Here is a 24,749-nt window from a genome sequence, read left to right as displayed (position 1 = left end):
TTCTGTAGTCCACAATTCTAGAAACGGGACAACTCAATTTAAATAACACACCAAATTTGCAAAGAACTGGCACAGAAAGATCACGTTTCAACATAGAAAGCAACAGAAATGTGATGAGCTGTAAAACGTATAGGTTTACAATGTGGCAATTTGTGGCCATTCAATTATTAGTGCAAACCTCTGTTCGAATGGCCCAAATATTTTGCACACTAGTTACCGTATTTTTCGGACCATAAGACGCACTTTTCCCCTCCCAAAAGTGGGTGGAAAAACGAGGTGCGTCTTATGGTCCGAAGGTAAGTGGAAACACTTGTCTCCCGTTCAGTCAACGCAGTCCATCAGCTCCATTGGAGAGACGTGATTGAATGAAGACATGGAATTCTCCGCCCCGCCCCTGTGATTGGTCAGCAGGGGAGGAAATACGGACGTGCCTGCCATGCCTTCTGACTGCCTCCCCCTCCCTGCGCGTGCACATTTTCTTTCTTTTACCTCACTGCTAAAGAAATAGTTTTTGCTAAACTAAACCTCATAGGCGACTTGCCCCAGCAAAGCCGTGAGGAGTTGTCCCTGCAGGTTTCTCTGCGAAGTTTATTGGAAGTGATTTCCCATTTTGCAAGATAATACTGCTAATTGTTTGAAATTGCTTCGGCATCTTAGAAAACCTATTCAGGGAAAAGAAACTACCGGTATCTACCTTTCTTTCTTTCTCTCTTTCTTCCTCCCTCCCTCCCTCCTTTCTTTCTTCCTTCCTTCTCTTCCTTCCTTCTTTCTTTCTCTCTTCCTTGCTCCCTCCATCCTCCCTCCTTTCTTTCTTCCTTCTTTCTCTCTCTCCTTTCTTTCTTTCTTTCTTTTTCTCTATCTCTCTCTTTCTTCCTCCCTTCCTCCCTCCTTCCTTTCTTCCTTCTCTCTCTCTCTCTCTCCCCTCCTTCCTTCCTAGTATACCGGTACTATTTGGTTCAGAATATTTTTTTTCTTGTTTTCCTTCTCTAAAAACTAGGTGCGTCTTATGGTCAGGTGCGTCTTATGGTCCAAAAAACACGGTAGTTAAGACAACTGGGATGGTACTCACCGACTGTAAGGGAGGTCTCTGAATGAGCAAGTCCATAATCATTTGTTGCTTCGCAGATGTATTTCCCAGCATGCTCTGCCATAAGAGGCTGAATATATAAGGAGCTTGACCCACTGCGAGACATAATGAAGTAGGCTCTGTCTGCAATGGAGTGACCACTTCTTGCCTGGAGGGATGACTTATGTGATTTTGAGTAGAGCACCTGTGAAGGATGGGTGGTAATTATTCCGTGCCTGTTGTACCAACGAATTACAGGGGCAGGCAATCCAGTGGCATTACATGACAACGACACAGTGTCGCCCTCTATCACTTTGATATTGGCTGGCAGTGAAGTTATAATTGGCTTGGAAGTTTTGTCTATTTAAAAAATGAAAACAGAGAAAAAAATGCAGTTTACTATTCATCCATATATATAGACACTTACACATCCACAGAAAAGGCCACGAAGCTTCAAAGAACAACATGAAATAATAATCATCTGACTATACATATACAGACTGCTTTGAGTTACAAATATATTTACTTTATTCATGTATTCCCTACCTTTACTACTTTGATAAATAACTCAAGGCAGTTAGTATAACCAGCCTTCTTTTCTTCTCCTAACACAGTAAAAGATCTTCTCAAGAGAGTTGAACTATCATTGGAGAATAGATGTATAGAAGAAACTTGGATTGGGAGGGAAATATAAAGGCCGCAAGTGATTATCTTTGTTTATTTTAAATATTTACATACTGCTTTGCACTAACTACATCATGAATCAAATTAATTGTCTTATATGTTAACAAAGAGAAGAACAAGGATAGGAATGGGAGAAAAAGGAATGGGAACCTTCAAATATTGTAGGGAATAACACTCTAAATAGCAGGCATAAGTTCTGAGAAGCTTAATACGCAAGTGGATGATAATTCACAATTTGTGCCATCTGCAGTAAGAGCTCCATGGTTAATTTTAAAGCTCAGGCAAGTTTACAATGGAAAAGGTTTCCTGGCAGTGTCAACAATTGGCCAGGGCTTACAACTGGATGCATAGCTCAGTAGTTAAGATTTACTCACTAGAAAACAGCCCACAAAGCCAACAAGCCATTTCTGTATAGACTAAAGGAGGATAGGAAAAAAGTGCATCATCTGTTTTACCTGCTTGGGAATGAAATCTCCCAGTGGACTGTGAAAATCCAATGCCGTTGTTTACTAAGCACTGATACAATCCCGTGTCTTCTGGGGCAATTTGATTTATTCTTAGCTTGTTTCCTGAAGGAAAGTGCCGGGAAGAAAGATGGACGGGAATTCCATTATGGTACCAGGTAACATTAGGTAAAGGATTTCCATGTATTTCACAGGAAAGATGCAAATTTTTGCCCCAAGACACTAACTGATTTTGTAATCCTCTTGATATAGAAGTGGGTTCTAAAACCAAAGAGGAAGGAAAAAAAAGAAGGAAGAAAAAGGGAGCATTATATCCCGTTTCATTCATCTGCAGCAGCAGCAATGTTTTGACTCTGAATTTGTAAATTAAACATTGTCATCGTACCAAGCACATTTATGCTGTAGTTAATGTATTTCACAACTCCAGAATTGTCTTGGACTACACAGGAATAATTTCCAGCATCAGACAGATCCACAGAATCAATGGTAAGGTGCGAATGAAAGAGCTTCCATCTGTTCTGAATTAGCACATCTCTGCCGTCTTTGTACCAGTGAACGTAAGAAACAGGCAGGCCACTAACTACACACTCCAACATCAGAGCTCTATGTTGAGGTATTGCCAATGCCTGAGAACTGGTGGGATGAAGAATATGAAAATCCGCTGCGGAAGAGTCTGCAAATTGAGGAAAAAGTTAGCATGAGGGTTTTTTTTCTAATGAGCTATCTCAAATTCCTTGGATTCCTAAGTTATTTCCCTCCCCCCCAAAAGTATTTTGCTTGTTTGCAATGCTTATGTATTTTCATCGTAACTATCCACTGTAGACGCTAGATCACAAAAGGTAATATTTAATTGTAATCTGTTATCTGATATTTGGCTACAAAGCCTGTAAAGAGCTTAAGTTTAAATTGCCAAGCTTTCTCTGTCATCTAGAGCAGGGGTAGGCAACCTTAGCTCTTTTATGACTCGTGGACTTCAACTCCCAGAATTCCTGAGCCAGCCATGCTGAGGGAAAAGGGAGAGGTTTCCAAGCTGAGCCATGCTGGCTCAGGAATTATGGGAGTTGAAGTCCACGAGTTATAAAAGAGCCAAGGTTGCCTATCCCTGATCTAGAGCAAGAGTCATTATTATGATTTGTTTATCGTGCTTCACACCTCACCTGCTCTGAACTATTTTAATGTGGGAAGTCGCCTTGTATCAAGCCTCACCATTAGTCTATCTGGCTCAGTATACATTATCAAAGCAGCCCAGGTTTTATACGGTACCGGTTCCCAATTCTAGCTGAACATACTGTGGGCTGGAGACCTAGATACAAAAAAAGATTCCCACGATATGCAAATCCAGCTTTCAGTAACAGCCAATTATTAAAGGCTAGAAAGGCTTTTCACATCCTTAACTCTGGGAATATATATTCTCATACAGCATTTAACCATGATGAAGGTAATTATTGATAATAAGTCTTTTCAGCAAGCAGACATTCAACCAAACTCGATGGAGGAGAGACCTAGCAAAGCTCGTTGGCATTTTAATTACACTGACATGTAATACTCACTACTGATTACAAGCTTATGTCCAGTGGGTTCAAGTTTGAGATCATCAGTAACTGGATTATACGCTGCACACTTATAAATTCCCTTGTCATCTGAAGATACATTCAAAATTTGCAGGTTTCCAGATGGGAGAATAAGGTAGTTTTCTAATAAAATAAAAATGGAGTGTTTTTTTTTTAATTAGACTGCAAAGAATATAACTTTAAAATATAACAATAATATAATATTGCTTTTTCTGTTGAAAATACTGTGTTTCACTTGTATTGTCTGTTAAAATGCAAACTTGTAGCAATTCCCAATAAGCTAAAGGACATAGAAACTCGCCTGTTGATTGTTCCAGCCATTTTCCCCGGACGCGGAAGCGAACCTGTGCTTTTGGACTGCTTTTTGGTAGCTTGCAACCTATTAAAGCAGTATTCCCTTCTTCCACTGAAATTGTGTTTCTCCATGAAGATTCAAAATCATCAAGATCTAGAAGGGAAAAAATGAAAGCTTTTTATTTTATTTTCAACTTTGGGTAGATTTTGTAGGTCTTTAACCAAGAGAGTTTTGCTTATTAAAAATCAGTGCTTTCAGCTGATTGGATGCTGAGTTACCTTAGAAAAAAATAAGAAAACAGGCAAAGCCTCCTATACTTTCTCAATCCCAGCAATTTTGCTGAATAAATATAAATCAAGCTGCAAATGTGCCTTTCTGGAGAAGCTCTAGTTGTCAGGTTCGCTATAAAACTGAGAATCTGTTTTTTTCCTTCACAATGCTAAAAGGATTGCCAGGCAAGTGTGTAACTTCGGGTTTCAAAAGAATATAATCTCTTAAGTAGTTAAGGAAACAACAGGAACAGCATTAACTCAACTATCTGTCTGACTAATATCTCAGTGCCTAACAGGGTTTGCCCTATTTACAAGATACTTTTCCCCAGCCCCTTTGTTCCCTGTGCAACTGGATAGATGTAGATCACAGCTCGATTATTTATTGTATCTACATGTTAACATTATGGCATGCAAAGTAGTTGAGTTTTACATACTTTCTAATTTATGTGCCCTTTTTGCAGTACATAAGAGCAGCTGACTAAAACAGCAAATGAACCAATTAACTAATTTACTTTGACAAATACTGGGACAATATTAGCAAGACTCTTAACATGTAATCAGAATGTTTGAATATAAAATGACTTTTCAATGCTTGTGTTTTCTATACTGGTCTAAACTAACCGATATCTCAACTGTAAGTTGATAAATGTCGACTTTGCTTAAATGGCAATTCAATACAACATTGGTCTTGCAGCAGTCATGTCATCAGCAATCAATACAGCAGTACAAAAGGCACTTTTAATGTATTCAGAGTTTTCTACAGTCCTTAGCATCTGTAAGTACCAACTAACGTTCATAAGCTCTCAAGAGGATCTTGCTATGGGTCAGTACTCTACAAAAACATTTATGCTTCTCAATTATGAGAAGTTTTTCTCTTATGGGTATTTTGGATATGCTTCAAAAGCAAAGTATATTTATAATGGAAATGGATCAAGCTCAGGCATAAGAAAGGAGTAATTCAGACATTTTATTTCTGATCCGAAATAGTCAAATTGCATTCAGCAGAAATAAGTCCTCTGTGCAGATATGGGGGAGGGGAGAAAGGGAGAGAAGGAAGCAAGGCATATTTGTTTCCACATTGTTTAAATGACCAGCTGAACATTTGCAGGGTTGATAAGTTGTAAGAAATGTACTGAATAACTGGACTGCTCAACAGTTGGAATTTGAAGGCAGGCGAGCACAGCACCTGCCTTAAAAGAGAAGCTGCTTTTTTATTATTATTTTATTTCAGCTGGTTGCATTCTGCCAAGGGAAAGACATACTTAGTTTAAGAAGTTGCAAGACGGTGCTGTTTTAGCCCTGTCTGAAGCAGCTTTTTGTTTCACACCTGAAGAACAACACAGCCTTAATTTATAATTAAGTGGGATAAATTAGGATTAATAAACTTATTAACAAGGTTAGCTCATTTCTCCTTCCCTTTCAAGTAAAAAATAACAAACATTCTTTGTTTAAAAGTCATGTGTATATTTAAGTAGCACTTCATAGAGATTTCATTTTGTATGTCTGTCCTAGTCTGCTTGAAAGAGAATCTTTATAAGTGTCTTTCTACATTAGTAGATGCATCCATACAATTTGCTCTAATGCTGCTTGTGACTAAACCTTCTCTGAAATAAGCTTTGTTTAGAGATAAAAAAAATGTTCAGAAACAAAAGAGGCCAATGGGAAGAATAAAAAATTTAGGAGGTGTACAGTTTCACCATCAATCAGAATGTAACTTACATGCTACAGACACAGTTGCAGGCTTGCTGATTATTGCACCAATACTGTTATTAGCAACACACTGGTAGGTTCCAGAATTAGAAGGACTAAGAGAGAAAATGGTAAGGGATCCTGGCTGTGGGTCTACTTGCTCTATTTTCTTATGCAATTTCTCTCCATTGAATATCCAAGAGAGATGAGCCGTAGAGGGTTCAGTGGAACAGTACAGTTTTATAGTTGCTCCTGGCTTCTGGATGGTAGAAAGAGGTTCAGAAATAAAGTGAGGAATCAACTCTAGGGAGAGAGAAAGAAAAAAAAAAGACACACACATATGGTGTTTATCACTACTGTCAGCCGGCATACATTTATCGGTCCTAAAAGAGACCGTCAGAAACGGAAAGCGAATTTACCTGAAACTGCAGTTGACAGGAAAAATGTAAGAAAAAGCAGTTCGTGTGAAGGTACTGGATCGGGATGCATAATGCCAAGTTACAAAGGCTGGTGGCAAAGAGCTTCGGAGTAATGTGACTCAATGTGGAACCTACAAAAGAAGAAAGTGTAGACAACATCTTTGAGGCATAAACATTGATAAAGGTAAGTTGGCCTTTAACTTCAGGAACACATCCCTGTAATTTTCCTGGCAGCACGACAGAAATGGCATGCCCTTTGCTCCTCCAGGTACTACCTGCTAATGTCATCTCAAGCACTAACTAACCTGGGCTGATCCTGCTTAGCTTCCAAACCCAGTTAGGTGTTGACAGCTACATGGTTTCAACCATATGTACCAGTACTAAAACATAGCACGAAAAGCCTTTAATACCCTCAATCTTGCTACTTGTAGAAACATGTATGAATCTTGTTATTTTTAAGTTCACAGCACGCTCCACAACTCTACAAACAAATTAGCTATCTTACCAAAAGGAAATAATCCCAAACAGCTTCAGCTTTGCTGGCTTCTGCTACTTTTAAATAATAAGCTATAAATATTAACACTTGATTTTTTTTCTTTTCCCATAGGTTCTTTTGTGGCAGAAACAAGTGTTTAGGACCATATCAGAAATATATATATATATTCTGTCACAAGGCATTTATACAAACATATTATGCATGGTTCTTTACCAATGCTATAATTTTTAAGATACTTTGGGGGGGACGGGACCTGTGACAACATCTGAGGCACAAGTGGGGAGGCACAAATCACCCACTCCTTTTTTGAGAATAAAAATTACAAAATTGATTAACATCAATAATAATCTCTTTAATGTAGCTTCCCCCATTGACTTTGTTGTCGGAAGCCAGTCAGGAAGGACATAAATTGTGATCATGTTACCCTAGGATGCTGCAACCATCGTAAATAGATGCCAACTGTCAAGCATCCAAAATTTTGATCACGTGGCTTTGGGGAAGCTGCAGGATCCTATGGCTTTCTACAATATTTGGAAGACCACAGGGTTCCCCTACCTGAAATATATACAAATCCATATACAACCACGCCGTACTTTAACCCTAGAAAGTGAAGCTGGATTATAAACTTCTTGCCAAGCCACCTTTAAAGTAAAAAGTAGTGAAGCTACACTGCAGGGGTCTTCAAACCTGGCCCTTTTAAAACTTGTGGGCTTCAACTCCCAGAATTCCTCAGCCAGCCTTCTGGGAGTTGAAGTCCACAAGTCATAAAAGGGCCAGGTTTGAAGACCCCTGAGCTACAGTGTTTAAACAGACATTCACCACCAACACCACCACTGACTCCCCAATGAAGAACAGCATATTTAATGGAATCCACATTATGAATGGAAAAGCTGCCGTGCAAAGATTACTAAGGGTTGCCCCCCCCCTTTTTTTTGGCAAACAGGAATTAGCAATAGGCTACCAACAACTGATAAGCTGCCCTTTAGTTTTAACTGCAGGACTGATTTTGTCGTTTAGTTCTAGATAACAGAAAATTAGTATTTTCTCCCAGTAGATAATTTTCCATTAAACAAGGGTGCCCTTAATTAAGAGGCCCAAGTGAAACCGAAGACTAAGAAATATTAAGTTTGGGCAGATTTTAGGAGTTTAATAATCACAACTAAAGGAACATTAGCACCTCTGGGGTTTATTTACTAGGCACTCCCCACCTTTTCACAGGCTCAATCAAGTCAGCCAAGCATGCAAACTGATCCTGTCGCCAGCAAAAGCATTTCCTTTCTCTGTGGCCAGCCAAAAACAGAGGAAGAAAATGGAAATGACTTGAAGTTATGGCACCAAACAGACCAGACAAGCAAGGAAATAATCAACTCCACATGAGCCACTTCTAGCCCATCACAATGAAAAGGGACCATGACCAGCCCCAGAAAAGGTCACCCAGGGGGGTGGGCTTCACACACAGAAAGAGGCAATAGCAAGAAGCTGCCAGCTGCAATAAGCATCAGTGTGTTCCGAATTACACTCACAGAAGGGACTGAGTTCAAAGTAACTTTTAATTTGATCACAAACTAATGCTGCCAATCATTTTAAAACCCTACCAATTCTATTCAAAAAAGGAAGGATGTCTCCTGCATTTTCCTGGATTAAAATATGAGTTTGATGTTTGAAGGGAAAGGGTGGCAAGTGTTGGGTTTCAAACTTTCAGTCCTTCAGCTGTATTCTTAGAGGTCCTATGGCAGCAAAAGGTAAGTCAACAGTACTTCTTCCAAATAAAAAAACATTTGCACATCACTGTAAGCCAGAAAATAAATAATTCTTGTTTATTTGTAAAAAGGGCTTTTTCTTCTGGTCCATGCTGTTTGACTTCTACTATTATTCACTGTGGCTAAGAGAGATAGTTGCATAGGTTATTTGACCTACAAGGTAATACCATACTAGTGGTATAAAAGTATCTTTTTGAAAAAAAAATCATACATTATTTCTAGCATTTTGGCTGTTACAATTAACTATGATCCTCATTTCACTGTGATGGTGACTAAATGTTACTTCAAAACTAAATCAATTGTCCTAATGTTTCTTATCAATCTCTTTTAGTTTACTGTATTTGTCATAAACACAGCTAAGTCCTTTAATAGAGGATACTGTACTTGCTTATCAAGAAAAAAATGTGCTACAATTTAAACGGGCTCATGGTTTGAAGTAAACACTGTCTTTTTTGTCATTTTAAATCACAGATATGTTCTACCAAAGATCTTTAGACTGTGCCAATCATGACATTTTTTTTAAGACAACAGATTTAAAGCAAAAGGTAACGTGTTATATCATCCGGTTCTTGTTGATCAACTATCATTATGGGGTTTTTTTTTTGGTAAAACACATAAAAAAGTGCCAGCTTCTTACAGAAACCCTTAAATTCAACATTTATAAACCGTACAATGATTAAAGCAGGAAATGCAAAGGTGGGTAGCCTGCAGCCCCAGATCTAAAGCTTGCCACCATCTCCCTTGGTGTCCACAGATGGTGTCCCCTCTTACTTTTGACATTAAAACAAAACGAAAAAAAAAACAACTTTTCTTCACAAATGGGAAGCTGGCTTCATATCCTCTAAAGTTATTTTTGATCCAAGAATGCTTCAAGGCCTCGATTAAACCACTTTAAAAAAAAGAAAAGAAAATACAGGTAGTTCTCCACTTACAGTTCATTTAGTGACTGTTCAAAATTATAATGGCATTGAAAAAAGTGACGTGACCGTGTTTCACACTTATGACTGTTACAACATCCCTACAGTCATGTGAAGAAAATTTGGATACTTGGCACCTGATTCACACTTATGATAGTTGCAGTGTGTGTGTGTGTGTGTGTGTGTGTGTGTGTGTGTGTGTGAGATCAATCACCTTTTGGGACCTTCTGACAAGCAAAGTCAATGGGGAAGCCAGATTCACTTAACAACCGTGTCACTAACTTAACAACTGCAGTGATTCACTTAACGGCGGCGAGAAAGGTCATAAAATGGAGCAAAAATTGACTTAAGAACTTTTCTCAGCAACAGAGATTTTGGGCTCAGTTGTGTTCATGAGTTGAGGACTACCTGTGCCAATAGCAGGCTGCAGCCCACCGCTTTGCTTGGAAAGTATGCCCCTTCTCCCCCTTCCCACAAAGGGGCAAAGATATGTAGGGCAGCTTAGGGGGACCTTCAGAGGAGGGGTAGCAGCTGGGATTTAGAAATTACTTCCCTCCTCCATGGTAGCGATTTACAGATGGAGCCCTTTTCTAAGACCGCCTACCACATTTTCCTACATGCCAAATGTGTTCATTAGTTCAAAAAGGCTAGTGACCCCTACTTGACAGTCTCCACAGAGGCATGGTTTCCTGCCATTCTGAAATAGGAAACATAAATAATCGCAATATAAGCCAATGCAATCTCATAAAAGGGTTTTTCTAATTTCAGACAAGTCCGTAATTTAGGTTGCCAATCTGCATTTGAAAGGTATAAACTGCTAGACAACTCATTCTGAAGCTATTTATTCTGCAGGCTGGTTTATATCTGATACTACAGTTTTTCTGAATGTCACTCCCCCCCCCCCGCCCCACCCACATCCCACTCTTTTAACTCATATGCCTGCAGCTGTGTGACTCCTGTGCAAACACAGGAAAAAAGCAGTTTCTTTAGGTAGTGAGCACACCCACCCCAGATATGAAGCACTTTTCCTGCTTCAGAAAATATTTACAATACGAAAGCACAAACTATTTGAGTTACAGAAAGACAATATGTTTTAGAAAGGAATATATAAATACACATCTGCAACCAGAATTTATAGCTTTCCATTAATCTACTAATAAGTTACATCACCAGTCATTAGAAACCAGTTATTCAGCCAGAGGGAAAATGCAGGCATAATGAATAAAATAACTCAGATTTAAACTCTGAATAATGTCAAGGTAATAGAGATGATTTAAATTTGACTGAAGCATATAATACATACATAATTGCTAAGTTTTAGTTTCTATTTCTTTTGTAACTCACTCAAGTTCCCATTACATTTTTTTTGGCATATTATACTTACAGAAAAAGATCTTAACTCTAAAATTCAGATGCTACCCTCCACCTTGCGCCCAAAAAACTAGATAGAAAAATCTTGTTACTTTTGTCAGTGAACTGAAGGCAAGCTTCTAAATCTAGTTTTCCTTTCAAATATGGCAAGGGCAAGACAAGATGCAATAAATACATCTATTTTTAGCTTGTATTTTAATCTGCTGGCATCGTTTCTAGATTGAATATGACACAATCAAAAGTAGTAGACCCTAAAAGGTGAAAAAGCTTTATATGGAAATCAGACTTGAATAATAAAAAAGGTAATACTAATTTATTAAACTTGTGTGCTACCCAACGCTCAATGACTTTGGCCTGTTCACAACAAAAAATTACAATAAAATCAAAGATTAATAATATTGGAAAAAGGATTTTTGTACTAAGGGCAACTTTTATGATTGTGTATCGTAATGATAAAAATCCCCTAATGATAGGTAAGACCCCTTCGACTGCAAATACTTAAATGATGGAAAGGATAAAGCATTATTCCTCAATATTTCCCTAAAATTAATTTCTCCAATATGCTATCCATTGTTTTTCAAGCCACAAAGCATGACCGCTCAAAATACATGAACATATTTTTATTTAAAAACAATCTGATCCGCCATATTTGTGGCTTTAAAAACTACAGTATTTCAGGGTTACTTGATGCCTAAGTCTTTGTTAACACACTAAATAATTCAAATTGTTAATTTGCATACTAATTTATAAACTCAATGAATTTATTAATTCATTCAGTTGTTTCTGACATGTTCTCACAATTCAGGTTTTTGGTCAGAAGGAGCAATATTGGAGACTTTTCAAAACTGGATTCCAACTGTTGGGGTTATGTTACATTTTCAAAAAGGGCTTCCTTTGTGAGTGACGTATCCCTTTTCCAAGCTCCCTCTTGAAGCTACTCAAAATTCTCACTTGCTTCCAGAAAGTTTAATTTCAACTTTGTTTTGCATCACACTCATGGCCTCCTCCAGCACTTCCATCAGCCAACAGCCTTTTGTGCCTCTATGATGCACAGTGCAATGTTTTTACTTTTCCTAAAAAGTACAGCGTATTAAATTAGTTGCACTCAGAGACACTAGAGGCCAGCACCCCAGTGCTTTGGCTGATGCTGTCCCCACGTTTGTCACACTTATTCTCATTCAAACTAGTTAGTTTACACCACGTCTACATGTTGCATGTGTTTTCTTTCATGCCAGTCTTCTACCATATTAAATTCCTACTTATGAAGCAAATGAGTAGTATTTTTTTTTTTTTTTTTTTTACCGGCTCCGAAGATGGCGGACGCGCTGGGGAGAGCTCCGTAGCCCCCAACAGTAAGGCGTCCCCCCAGGAGCCCCCCAGGGACGTCAATGGACCCCTGGGGTGGGGCAAGAATTTCGGGCAAAACAGCTGGGTAACTATGCCGCCCGCTGCCTCCCGGAACAACTGCAGGGGTGCCAGGACACCCCTGCCCCGCCGCCTGGGCCGCTGGCGACCGTTATAACGGAGCCAGCACCCTCCGCCCTGCCTCTGCCGCTGTCAACTGCTGAGCAAGGGCGGCGCCTCCGCCGATCAGCTGTGCGGCGGAGGCCCCGGCGGGAAGGATGGCAGCGGCTGCGGCAACGATTTTTTTTCAAGCCCCCAGGCTGGTCGTGGATCCAGGGACGCTGGCAACGGCGATGGCGGTGGCGGCGGGGCGCCTCCAGGCCCCCCCCCCTGGCCATCGAGGAGGGGCCGGAGGCTCTGCTCTGCCCCGGCCCCCCCACAGGCTCCCGGGCGACGGCGGCGTCTCCAGGTTATCAGCGGAGACGCCGCGGACCAGCTGGACCAGCTGGGTGGCGGAGGCGAAGGCATCGGCGGCGCCGGAGGTGAGAGACCCGCCCCTGGACCACGGCAGCCGTCGCAGCCATCCAGGAGGGGCCGGAGGCTCTGCTCTGCCCCGCCCCCCCCCCACCGGCTCCCGGGCGACGGCGGCACCAGCTGGACCAGCTGGGTGGCGGAGGCGAAGGCATCGGCGGCGCCGGAGGTGAGAGACCCGCCCCTGGACCACGGCAGCCGTCGCAGCCATCCAGGAGGGGCCGGAGGCTCTGCTCTGCCCCGCCCCCCCCCCACCGGCTCCCGGGCGACGGCGGCGTCTCCAGGTTATCAGCGGAGACGCCGCGGACCAGCTGGACCAGCCGGGTGGCGGAGGCGGAGGCATCGGCGGCGCCGGAGGTGAGAGACCCGCCCCTGGACCACAACAACCCTGGACCACGGCAGCCCTCGCAGCCATACAGGAGGGGCCGAAGGCTCTGCTCTGCCCCTGACCGGCTCCCGGGTGGCGGCGGCATCTTCGGCGGTAAGAGCAGCGGTGCGGCGTCTCGACCACCGTGGGCTGCCCCTGGACGGCGGTGCCTCCGAAAGATGCGCACCAAAGGAGACGCTGGACAATGGAGGCGACGGCCCGACCCACCTCCTCGAAACATCTTGATCGGAGACGGCAACACCAGGGGCATGACACCAGGGTCTCCCGTACCTCTGAGATGCCACGCTCTGGACGGTCCCCAACCAATAGGGGCCATGGAACTGCGGCCGGGAACAACGCCCAGAGGATCAGGGAGGGAACTGTTTGGGGCGGCTGAACCACCGGAGCTGACGCCAATTAATGGATCCCTCCATCCTGCCTTCTGCCCATTCTCACCCATCTTTGCCCATTCTCTCCCCACAGGACATAACGGGCCTGGGTGCTAGCCACGGTGGCAGAGTGGCTGGGCCATACACCTGCTACCCCATAGTGGTGAGAGCTCTATGGGGTATGCCTCACCCAGAGTACGTTCTGGACCACCTCCGGAAGCAGAGACACAACCCATCGTGAGAGGATGAGGAGTGGCCTGCTTCTGGGGGTTCGCCCGGCCAAGTGGCAGTGGCAGGGCGACGATCCAGATACGCACCTACCCGGCTCGACCCTCCTGCAAATTCACCATCCAGGGGACAGCCTTCCCGGAACCACCTGTGACTATGCCCGTTCAATACTCTAGCATAGCACTGCACGCCCTCAGGGGTTCCCCACTCTCCTGGGTGCGACCCGCCTTCATCACATCCAATCTTGATGACGGGCCCAACCACTGGGCCTCTGAGAGATGGCCGGGCAGGGTCAGGGGCCTCCAGCACATTCCCATCAAGAGGCCCCTGATTAAGTTCTTAGCTAAGTTTTTTGTGGGGTTAGGGAGGGGGGAGGGAGGAGACTATGGTTGCGCGGGAAAGGCACACCTTCCAGCCACCATAACGCATGCCAGGCCCACGGCCGTTCGCGACGGCGTACAACGAGGGCCAGTCGCCGATAACACCCAGTGGCGTACTGACGAACGTCCCATCCCTAGGATGGTGGGGAATGGCAGAAGGTGCACAGACAGAGGGCCGTATCGTCACCGGGAGTGTCATCTCCGCTCTGTAAAGGCGGTGAGACGCTCCGACCCTCTGTTCTCCCCCGGAGGACCCGGGAGCAAAGGTGCGCACCCTCCCATACTGAGGCTGGTCTACCTGAATGCAAGGTCCGCAGCCAACAAAGCTCACCTCATTCGTGACCTATTGGAGAGTGAGCATGCGGACCTGGCCTGCATCACGGAAACCTGGCTGGGCCCAGAGGGGGGTGTTCCTCTGGTTGACCTCTGCCCGCCAGGTTTCCAGGTACTGCACCAGCCCCGGGCTCATGGGAGGGGCGGGGGAGTGGCAGTTATCATCAGGGAATCCCTTAGCCCGCGAGAGACCACCGTCCCTCAGATGGTCGGGTGTGAGTCTCTCCTACTGAGATTCGGCCCAGGGGCGCAGCTGGGTCTGCTGCTGGCGTACCTACCACCTAATCGTGCAGCGGCGGCCCTACCCGAGCTACTCGATGTCCTCTCAGAGTTGGTGGTTGAATTCCCAAGACTCATGGTCTTGGGCGACTTTAATCTACCGTCCCTGGGAGGATCGTCCGAACTGGCTCGGGAGTTCATGGCTTCCATGACGGCCATGGACCTGTTGCAAATAATTTCTGGGCCGACTCATGAGAGAGGCCACAACCCAGACTTGGTGTTCTTGTCTGGACGGTGGCGTGATGATGTCGGTGGGGGTGCCACAACTGTTACGCCCCTGTCATGGACCGATCACCACCTCCTGCGGCTAGACTTCCCCCTTGCCACCCCCCACCGTGGGTGCACGGTGCCAGTCAGATGGTACCGCCCTAGGCGCCTAATGGACCCTGATAAGTTCCAGGCAGCGCTTAGGGACTCGCATGCACCCCCTGCTCACAGCTCGGCGGAAGCCTTAGTGGAAGCCTGGGAAAAGGCAGCCACGGAGGCTCTGGACCGAGTTGTACCCTTGCGGCCTCTGACCCGGCGCAGATCCCAGCGAGCCCCATGGTTCACCGAGGAGCTCCGGGAGATGAAGCGTCGGAGACGGGGCCTAGAGAGCCGTTGGAGGTCCAGTCGATCCGAATCCGACCGATTGCGACTAAGAATCCTCACCAGGTCTTATCTCGCTGCGATAAGGGTGGCAAAATCCAACTACTTTTCCACCCTCATCGCGTCCGCAGATAATCGCCCAGCTGCCTTGTTCAGGGTGACTCGCTCCCTATTAAACCAAGAGGTGAGGGAGGAACCCTTGCAGGGTCGAGCCGAGGAATTTGGTCAATATCTGCTGGATAAAATCGCTCGGATTCGAACTGGTCTGGACTCCAACTGGGCTGAGATGGAAGAACAAGACATGGACAGTCTTGTCGACGTCATCTGGGAAGAATTTGATCCTGTAACTCCTAAGGAAGTGGACAGGATTATGAGAAGGTTAAGCTCCTCCACATGCTTACTGGACCCGTGCCCTTCCTGGCTGGCCTATGCAGCTCGAGAGGCGACACGAGGCTGGTTCCTAGCGGTCATCTCTGCTTCTCTGAGTGAGGGTCACTTCCCCACCGCCTTGAAGGAGGCGGTGGTGAGACCTCTCCTCAAGAAGCCCACCTTGGACCCATCCTCTTTGAATAACTTTCGTCCAGTCTCCAATCTTCGCTTCCTTGCGAAGGTTGTTGAGAGCGTGGTGGCGCACCAACTTCCTCAGATCCTGGATGAAGCGGTTTATCTAGACCCGTACCAATCGGGTTTCAGGCCGGGCTACAGCACGGAGACGGCATTGGTCGCTCTGATGAATGATCTCTGGAGAGCCCGGGACAGGGGCCATTCCTCTGTCCTAGTCTTATTAGACCTCTCGGCGGCTTTCGATACCATCGACCATGGTATCTTGCTGCGACGCCTCAGGGGACTGGGAGTGGGAGGCACGGTTCTGCGTTGGTTCTCCTCCTTTCTCCAGGGTCGCTCGCAGTCGGTGCTGACAGGGGGACAGAGGTCGACCCCGAGGCCTCTCGCTTGCGGAGTCCCTCAGGGGTCGGTCCTCTCGCCTCTCCTGTTCAACATCTACATGAAACCGCTGGGTGAGATCATTCGCAGTTTTGGAGTAGGGTACCATCAGTATGCTGATGACACCCAGCTTTTTATCTCAACTCCAAACAATATCAGTGATGCCCTAGACGTGATGTCCCGCTGCCTGAAAGCGGTCCGGGAATGGATGGGGAGAAACAGGCTTCAACTGAACCCGGACAAGACTGAATGGCTGTACGTACCGGGAAACCAGGAGATTCAGAACGTCCCACTGCTTAACATTGGGGACAAGTTACTTCCCCCTGTTGATAGGGCCCGCAACCTGGGTGTCCTCCTAGACTCGCAGCTCTCCCTGGAAGACCACATTGGAGCTGTGACCAAGGGGGCCTTCTCCCGGGTTCGACTAATTCGCCAACTACGGCCTTATCTGGACCTGGATTCCTTACGTACAGTCACCCATGCCCTTGTGACATCTCGCCTAGACTATTGTAACGCTCTCTACATGGGGCTGCCCTTGAGATCCACTCGGAAGCTTCAACTGGTGCAAAGTGCGGCGGCACGGACACTCTTGGGAGCCTCCCGATACTCCCATATCACACCTCTCCTCCGTGCGCTGCACTGGCTTCCGGCTGCCTTCCGTGTGAAGTTCAAGGTGCTAACGATGACTTACAAAGCCCTACATGGCATGGGTCCGGACTACCTTCGGGAGCACCTTCTGCCGATGTCAGCACCCCACCGTCCTGTGCGCTCCCACAGAGAGGGCCTCCTCAGGGTGCCACCGCTCAAGGAATGTCGGCTGGTGGCCCCCAGGGGGAGGGCATTCTCAGTGGGTGCGCCAGCCCTCTGGAACACCTTACCAACAGAAATCCGGATGGCCCCTGACCTCCGTACCTTCCGTCGCGACTTAAAAACTTTCCTGTTTCAGCAGGCTGGCCTGGCATGATAGCGTTAATTGGGGTCCCAGTTTGTGTTCATTAGTGTTTCTTATTATTTTTATTGTTCGATCTGTATACCTTCCTTCCTCTGTACACCGCCCCGAGTCCCTCGGGAGAAGGGCGGTTTATAAAAACTAATAAATAAAATAAAATAAATAAATAAGAAAAATAGGGAAGTGACCACATTATACATAAGCAAAGATCAATCAAAATGATAGTTCCTATTGATTGCCAGTGTATGCAGCATGCAATGCAAGGTTTTCAAATAATATTCCATAACAATGGGCTGCATGTTTGAATAAAGAGGAGTGTCTTGTTACTTTGCTGTTGAAAGTCTTGATTTATCAAAATCCAAATGTACAGTCATTTCATAATTTATATACTTGAAAAATGCTTGTTAAATGTTCAGGTATTTAATTTGGTCCTCATAAACCTTAACGCGAATATCTCATTAAAAAGCAAATACTGGGATACTGGGCTATTTTGCAATCACTTATAGCAGAAAGTAAACAATTTTATGGGATAGAATGAAATGCTCAGTTTAATGGGCAAATGCATAAGACTACTACCAAGCGACTACTACCAAGCTGTGCACATTTGCAACACGCTTGCAAGAATGAACTGCAATTTTCTTCTGAAACGTCCCAAATAGTGGAATCAAATGAGCAGATTTCCCCCCCACAATTTTTATGTATTTTGTCCCCCTTAAAAATGACCAATACCTCCAATACACTATATTGTTTTCCTTGTGAACCTAAAGGAGAATTAGTTGGAAAATCAGAAAGAGGAAGAAAACAATAGAAGTATGGAATAAATTATCTAAAAAAAAAATCACCAAAATTTAAAACGTCAGATTTGCTTGTTTAATGCTAGAGACAAGGCAAAGTTTGGAATCCAAACTTGCATTGGGAGCAACAGAGAAAGATCTAATAAGAATTGTTGCTCATGAACAGAATTTTGACATATGCAATACTTACTCATATAAGCTGTGGACAAAAAATAGTGAATGATTTTTAAACCTTAGTTAACAGACCTAATACTATGCTACAAAAACGTGAGTACAGAGTATTTACAAACTAGCTGGAGCTGACCAGCAGAGGGAGCACACAAAAGTCAACATTTTGTAGAACTGAGCAGAGTGTAAACATTTACAAATCTGTATGAGAACAAAATAAACTGGTCTACCAAACTTAAATAGATGAACATTTTCAGATACGCAGAAAACGATCGTCAAGGTTTTTCAGAATAAATATTTGATCTGAAATACAATTTCATTCAACTGTTGCAAAAATTCAGAAAAGCTATATAGTAACCTTGCAAACTGACTATCACAATTATTTCTGATAATGATATGTTTCAAAACTACAGCAGATGTTTAGTGGTTTAAACATAAAAACAGAAGATTAGGTCTAGTGCTATACAGTATAGTTAAACATATCTATTATGCTGATAATTAACCACTTTTCAAAGTTTATATTACAGATATATTTTGATCAAATATATATGTCCAGAGTTAGTATTTCAAACGATAAACCGGAACAATATTAAGTAAATTTGTAATCCCAGTTGACAACTTCACATTTTTATCCTATCTACCAACATTAAAAAGCCACTCAAACAATAAATTCCCTCTAAAGTTATTGTTTTATACTAGCTTCAGTGTGTCAACTGCAGGTTTTGTTTATATAAGCTCAAAAGCAAGCTTCCTAAATCTTCTGAGTCAAAAGAAATGTCAAAATATTGGGGCGGGTAAAGAAGCAGAGATTGTGAGTGACTTTACCAAAGAGAGTGGCTGTGCATACTGGAAACAATTATCACAAAAATATTCACAAAATAGAAGACTCATAACTGTTTTGAAATCATGATTGGATAAGGTACCTAGTCAACAACCAACTGGCTCTCTCTAAAGTGGCTTAGCTAAACCAACTACTTACACATCAAACAGGCTTTCAATACAAATCAATACTTTGTTCTGAAACAATTAGTATAGAATTACTACCTGATAATAAGCACTATTGATCTTAATAGAAATAAGGATTGTTTTCCTGACAGAACCTGTTTTTACATATAGGATTCAATTATCTACTACATATACATTATCAGTATCCTAGAAATAAGATAACAATTCTTGAAACTGATTAAATATTGGAAAACAGTACATTGTCCTGAAAGAGATTAACTGGTTACCAAGAATTCAGCATAAAAAGACTTTAAAGAAATCCTCGTAATGAAAATATAATGCTCTGCAAGGACATCACAGATTTGTATTATAAAAACTAGAATGTTAACATTTTAAGAGTTGGAAATCTGTATTTTAAACATGTTAATCACCTTCATATATACGTAAGACTACAAAAAGCATATGCCACTGCCTACTGTATTACATTTCATTAAAAAAAAGAATAACTCACCCACTTTACAAGTACAATTTCCTGTTTTCATATACCTTTCCCAAGAGTTTGCCTCTTCAGACTAAGAAACAAGGAATCAAATCAAATTATTTCAATAAGTGTCGATGAACTAATTTTAGTGCCCCAAGTACAGCACAGATTGACTTTAAACATTAGTGTCTGACTATCCTTGGAGGTTGGGCTGTTAAGTCATGCCTTGATTTTGGATCTGCCAACACATGGATTCTTCTACTTCAGTTCAGCCTCCCCCCACTTATCATCAAGAGTGATATACTTCTTGTTCTATTTCCCCCCACCAACTCCCCCTACTCCCTTACAAAAAAAAAAGGCACTGCAGGGCAGACATTCTTCAGGTGCTTGCTAATGGAATTCCCAGGGTCTATGAGCCGCTTCGGGGATCAAGAGATCTCATAGCTCCCGCTGGGGTAAGAAGCAGCGAGTCTGTTCCATTTAATCAAATACAGAATGAATTTTCAACCCTATTCACTAGGCTGTCTCCAGGGCTCCAAAAAAACACCAGGGAGCTAGAATCACACTAATGTGGCTCTTTCAGGCAAATATAATTAGTTTGATTTTAAAAGAGCCACATTAATATCACCTCGGTCCTATTATCAGATGGTGAATGATAGTGATACTGTATGCTTTAAGCTAAAAAAAACTGAAGGATAACTGAACATGAATCATGCAAAATGCTATACATTCTGCATAGAATGTTTCCTATTATACCACAGTGCGTGGTTTCATTTTAACAGCAAGTCATGGTTAGCTTTTTGTGTATTAACAGAAACCAGCAGTGATTGCTTTTTTTCCCCCCTTTCCAGTTTCTCTTTTCAAATAAAATCCCCTAATAATAGGGCTCATATAAAATGCTGCATATTTATACCTTGAACTTCTAAATCCCTAAGATATCATTAATAAATGGACTATTTCCCAACCAGGCATACTTTTATATTAAAAAAAAACTGGCTTAAAATGCAGACACATTGAATTAGTCCTAAAGATTTTTCAGTTATCAAAGTACAGCTGTCATTTATACACAATAATAAAGTACAGCACCTAGCATATGCATAATAAAACTAAGAGTTCACACATTATACTAGATGCAAAAATAGCTCTGTATGAATTTTATATCCCATGGAAGAAATGTAGAATTATAAGCCTCCCACCAGGAATTCAATATTGAGTTTCCTTAACTTTTACAAAGGTAGCACAGCTGTTTTATTCCACTGTATACAAGACCCAGTCACTACTGTATTATTAAACTTGTCAAGGCATGCTGTCTAAACAAAATCAATTTAATTATTTCAAAGTCAAACCACCTTCAACCATGGCTAGTGTGATGAAAAACACAAACCAGAACAAGATCCAATTCTTCACTATTTTGGAGAATAGGACTTTTTAACTCTATACATTTGAATTATATTAAATATCAGCCAAGACTAAAACTCTAGCTAATATACTTGTTACAAGCAATACAAGTGTCAAGAAAGAGTAAGGCTGTAATCAGACATTTCAGTTCAATTTATGAGAACTGACCCTCCCCCCACCAATCTCAATCTTCTGTAATTTTGACTCATTAATATGCTGAAAGCACTTAACAGAAGGAATGTTCTTATGTAAACCCACAAATCAAAATGAATAATACTGATGATTTATTGGATACAAAGAAACTAAAATTTCCTTTTTAGATTTGTTTTTCTTTGCACACAACTTTTTGGATACTATGCAATTTTGACATGTGTATAACAGATAGCAGTAAAGCAATCTGCTCCTACTAAAAATGTTCTCTAGTTGAGCAGCACATAAAACAGTTAAAGTTTCCAGACAAAATGTGGTGCTTCATCTTTGCCCAAATAAAAACCTCCCAAAGTATTGCTGCTATAAATACTCTTTAAGAAAAACAAGATGCAGCTTACAATTTCACATTCAAAAAGAACTTTGCCAAAAGTTAAAACAGTTTGAAGTTGACAACTGAGCCTCTCAATCATGTTTCTCTCACTGAAGTGCCAGGCACTGCCTTTGGTTTTATCAAAGCAACTTTCTGATCAAGTCAATATCAAAAGGACTGCACAGGATCCAGTTATCTGCTTCTTCTTAGAATTTTGTTATGGAAATGAAGTATCATCCTCCGTAGTAAACAGAAACAAATTCCAGTTAACACAAGGTTATCCTATTTGTCACATGCCCCTGGAGTAACGTTAATGCTAAAATAATCTCTAGATTTAAAAAATAACTTTTCCATATGATGCACGAAGAACTAAAAATGATTGTTATGATAAACAAAAGGGGAAAAAACACTTTGATATCAAAAGTACCATAACAAGTCTATTCACAAGGACACAGAAGGCAAAAAGCAATGGCTTGCACAAGTCAATTTATGGTGGGAAATAACTACAAGGGGATATACATACAGAGTAATTAACTCATCTCAGATTCTGTCAAGAACACAAAAGCTACACATGGGTTAAGAAACAGTAAAGCAGGGTCAGCTCCCTTCCATTTGCACTGCCTGATTATGTATAGGAAGGAGGAAGTAACAGCAACTCCTGACAAACTCGTGTTATTTTGCATATGCACTTTGCACTGTAGCAGAATTGCACATACAAGAGTATGTGCTCAAAAACAGATAACTTTTCTTTTGCTTCCTCCCCCCCCCCTTTAATCTTTAGGGGAGCAGATGTTTTGGCATCAGAAAAACACCACTTTTAACTCCTTCCTGGGATTTATAGAAGGAAAAAAGGCACTTCCCATTCCATTTACTTCTCCACCGGTACTTATGTGCACATCTGAATGGCCATATGGAGAATTATCACCGCTAGCATCTCCTTTTGATCTTCCCTGCGATTAAGACCCAAACTTGGGTGCAAACCGACTGGTCTCTTGGGATAAAGCAATAAATGACGTGCATTATATAACACCCACACACCCACACACACCCCACAAAAAAAAAACCCCGGCTCTACAATATACCTGCTAGTCTTTAAGATGTCACAAGAGTTTTAGGTCGGTTTTGTTACAGCAGTTGCAAACCCAGCTCACTCTCTGCACGCCTTTAGGTTTAAGAAAGCCCCTTTTTCCTTCCGTGCTCAGAGAGAGGCGCCCTTGAATCTTGCCAACCATTTCTCGAAAAGAGCAAGAAAAGTTTCTGATACCCCCAAAAGATGGGGGCATTCAAAGATGGGGGAGGCGGATCATAACTCTTATCTCCAAGGTGACAAGCGCTCTTTCATCTTCCTATCGACCCCCACAACACCCCCTTTTTTCCCCCCTCCAACCCCCTCCCTCCCCCTCCCCAGATTTATGTCACCAACCTTGCTTGGAAACGGCGATGCCAGCCAGCCCGGGAAAGCTGATCAGCCTTGCAAGCCCGCGAAGCTCCGGGTTTTTGCACCAGCACCGCCCGTGGGATGATTTCGCCCCGCCGACCCCCACCTTGAACAAGCCCCCTTGAAGGTCGGGGGTCTTGCACGAGCGCGCGCATCCCCCTCCCCTCCTCGCACCTTTCACACACACACACACACAAGCCAGGAATGGCAGGTAAGCCTCCCCCCGCCCCCATCCCCCAATTGCAAGACCCGAAGCATCCAAACGAGGTCGGGAAACCCGCGAGAGCATCCCCTTCCCCGCTCGCCGCGCTTCGCCATCCCGACCTGACTGACCCACAGGCGGGATTCCAACCAGCCCGTGCACACACGTTCACACGACCTTCGCGCGCTCTCCCAGTCCCCTCCTTCCCCGGGACCCCCACCCCCCCCACCCCGGCCTCCTGCCAACCCAGCAAGGGTCTCTCTCTCTCTCTCTCTCTTCCCCCCCCTCGCCCACCTCACCTCGCAGCCGCAGCGGCGCTGGCTGCGCCCAGAGAGGCTCCGCTCCCGCTCGACGGACGCTCCCCAGGACATTCCAGAGAGAACCGGCGAGGCGGACGGGAGCCTCCATCCAACACCGACCGGCCGAACCAGCAGCCCCGGTCCCCGTTCTGCCGCCGCCGCCGCCGCTCCGGGCGAAACTGCCTCACGCGCTGACGGACCGACGGGCTGAGGCGACGCGCGAGCCACCGAGCCTGCGCGCCCGGCTCGGCCAGAGGCGCCCGCAGCGGAGGAAGCCCCGCCCATCGCTCGCGTGCACGGCCACGCTCGTGCGCCCGCCCCAGCCGCCGCCTCTCCCCTTTCTCCTCCTTCCTCTTGGCCTCCTTCAAGCGGGACTCGCCTCCGGGCCCCGCCCACAGCTGGGCTCAGCCAACCAGGCCTCTCGCTCCTCCCCCTGCTCTCCCCACCTCACTCCCGCTCCTCTATTTTGGTTTGGATCGGAATCTACCAACCAGAGCGAAAGCGGGAAGGTGGAGGGGTGGGTGGGGGAGGGTTGCAGGGATCGGGCAAAGTGGAGCCTGGTTTTTGGTCTCCGACCTGCTTTGCGTAACGTAAAGTAGCGTGAGAGGAAATGCCTATTTTTTATAAGGACGAGATAGAGCGGAGGTTCCGAGCTTGGTAACTTTTAAGATGTGTGGACTTCAACTCCCAGAGTTCCCCGGTTAGCATGGCTGGCTGGGGAATTCTGGGAGTTGAAGTCCACACATCTTAAAACTGACCAGCCCCTAGGATAGGATAAGGAAAGCTTAGTTTGAACATAAATGTTGCCTTTAAGAAAAGGAAGGTGGGGGTTATTTTGGCTCCAGAAGGTCTAGTAATTTGATCAATGCAATATTATTATTATTATTATTATTATTATTATTATTATTATTATTATTATTATTATTATTATTATTATTATTATTATTATTATTATTATTATTATTATTATTTTATATAGCCACTCCTTTTCCACCTGGCTGACCTGGACTGACAGGCATTTTAATTATATTTACAATTTTTAATTTATTTTTAATTTTTAATTTTAATTTATTGCACAGATGATTTTAATTTTATTTTTATCTTAATTTCTGTACTTATTATACGTTTTGTTGTTAGCCGCCCTGAGTCCTTCGGGAGATAGGGCGGGAT

The 24,749-nt window shown here is 43.6% G+C and overlaps 1 protein-coding gene across 2 annotated transcripts in view; it reads right to left on the bottom strand.

Annotated features, from left to right (window-relative positions):
* The window catches only part of CDON (cell adhesion associated, oncogene regulated), a 44,752-nt gene extending 20,954 nt beyond the window's left edge, over positions 1 to 23,798 (bottom strand). Inside the window, exons 1-8 of one of the 2 annotated variants that reach the window (XM_081334001.1) lie at positions 23,580 to 23,798; positions 6,461 to 6,591; positions 6,072 to 6,344; positions 4,087 to 4,233; positions 3,765 to 3,908; positions 2,600 to 2,887; positions 2,206 to 2,475; positions 1,070 to 1,426 (exon numbers count right to left, since the gene is read on the bottom strand). In XM_081334001.1, the coding sequence (XP_081190127.1) occupies positions 1,070 to 1,426; positions 2,206 to 2,475; positions 2,600 to 2,887; positions 3,765 to 3,908; positions 4,087 to 4,233; positions 6,072 to 6,344; positions 6,461 to 6,530 (1,549 nt within the window). In that variant the 5' untranslated portion in view covers positions 6,531 to 6,591; positions 23,580 to 23,798. Of the gene's footprint in view, positions 1 to 1,069; positions 1,427 to 2,205; positions 2,476 to 2,599; positions 2,888 to 3,764; positions 3,909 to 4,086; positions 4,234 to 6,071; positions 6,345 to 6,460; positions 6,592 to 19,752; positions 19,814 to 23,579 lie in introns of those variants that run through there. The other variant, XM_081334002.1, reaches the window with a different exon arrangement.
* Between the last annotated feature and the right edge of the window lie 951 nt (positions 23,799 to 24,749).

The sequence above is a fragment of the Vipera berus genome (genome assembly GCF_964194415.1).
Source record: "Vipera berus genome assembly, chromosome: 8".
NCBI lineage: Eukaryota > Metazoa > Chordata > Lepidosauria > Squamata > Viperidae > Vipera > Vipera berus.
Note: the sequence above shows the minus strand (reverse complement) of the source record. Positions and strands in the feature narration are given on the sequence as shown.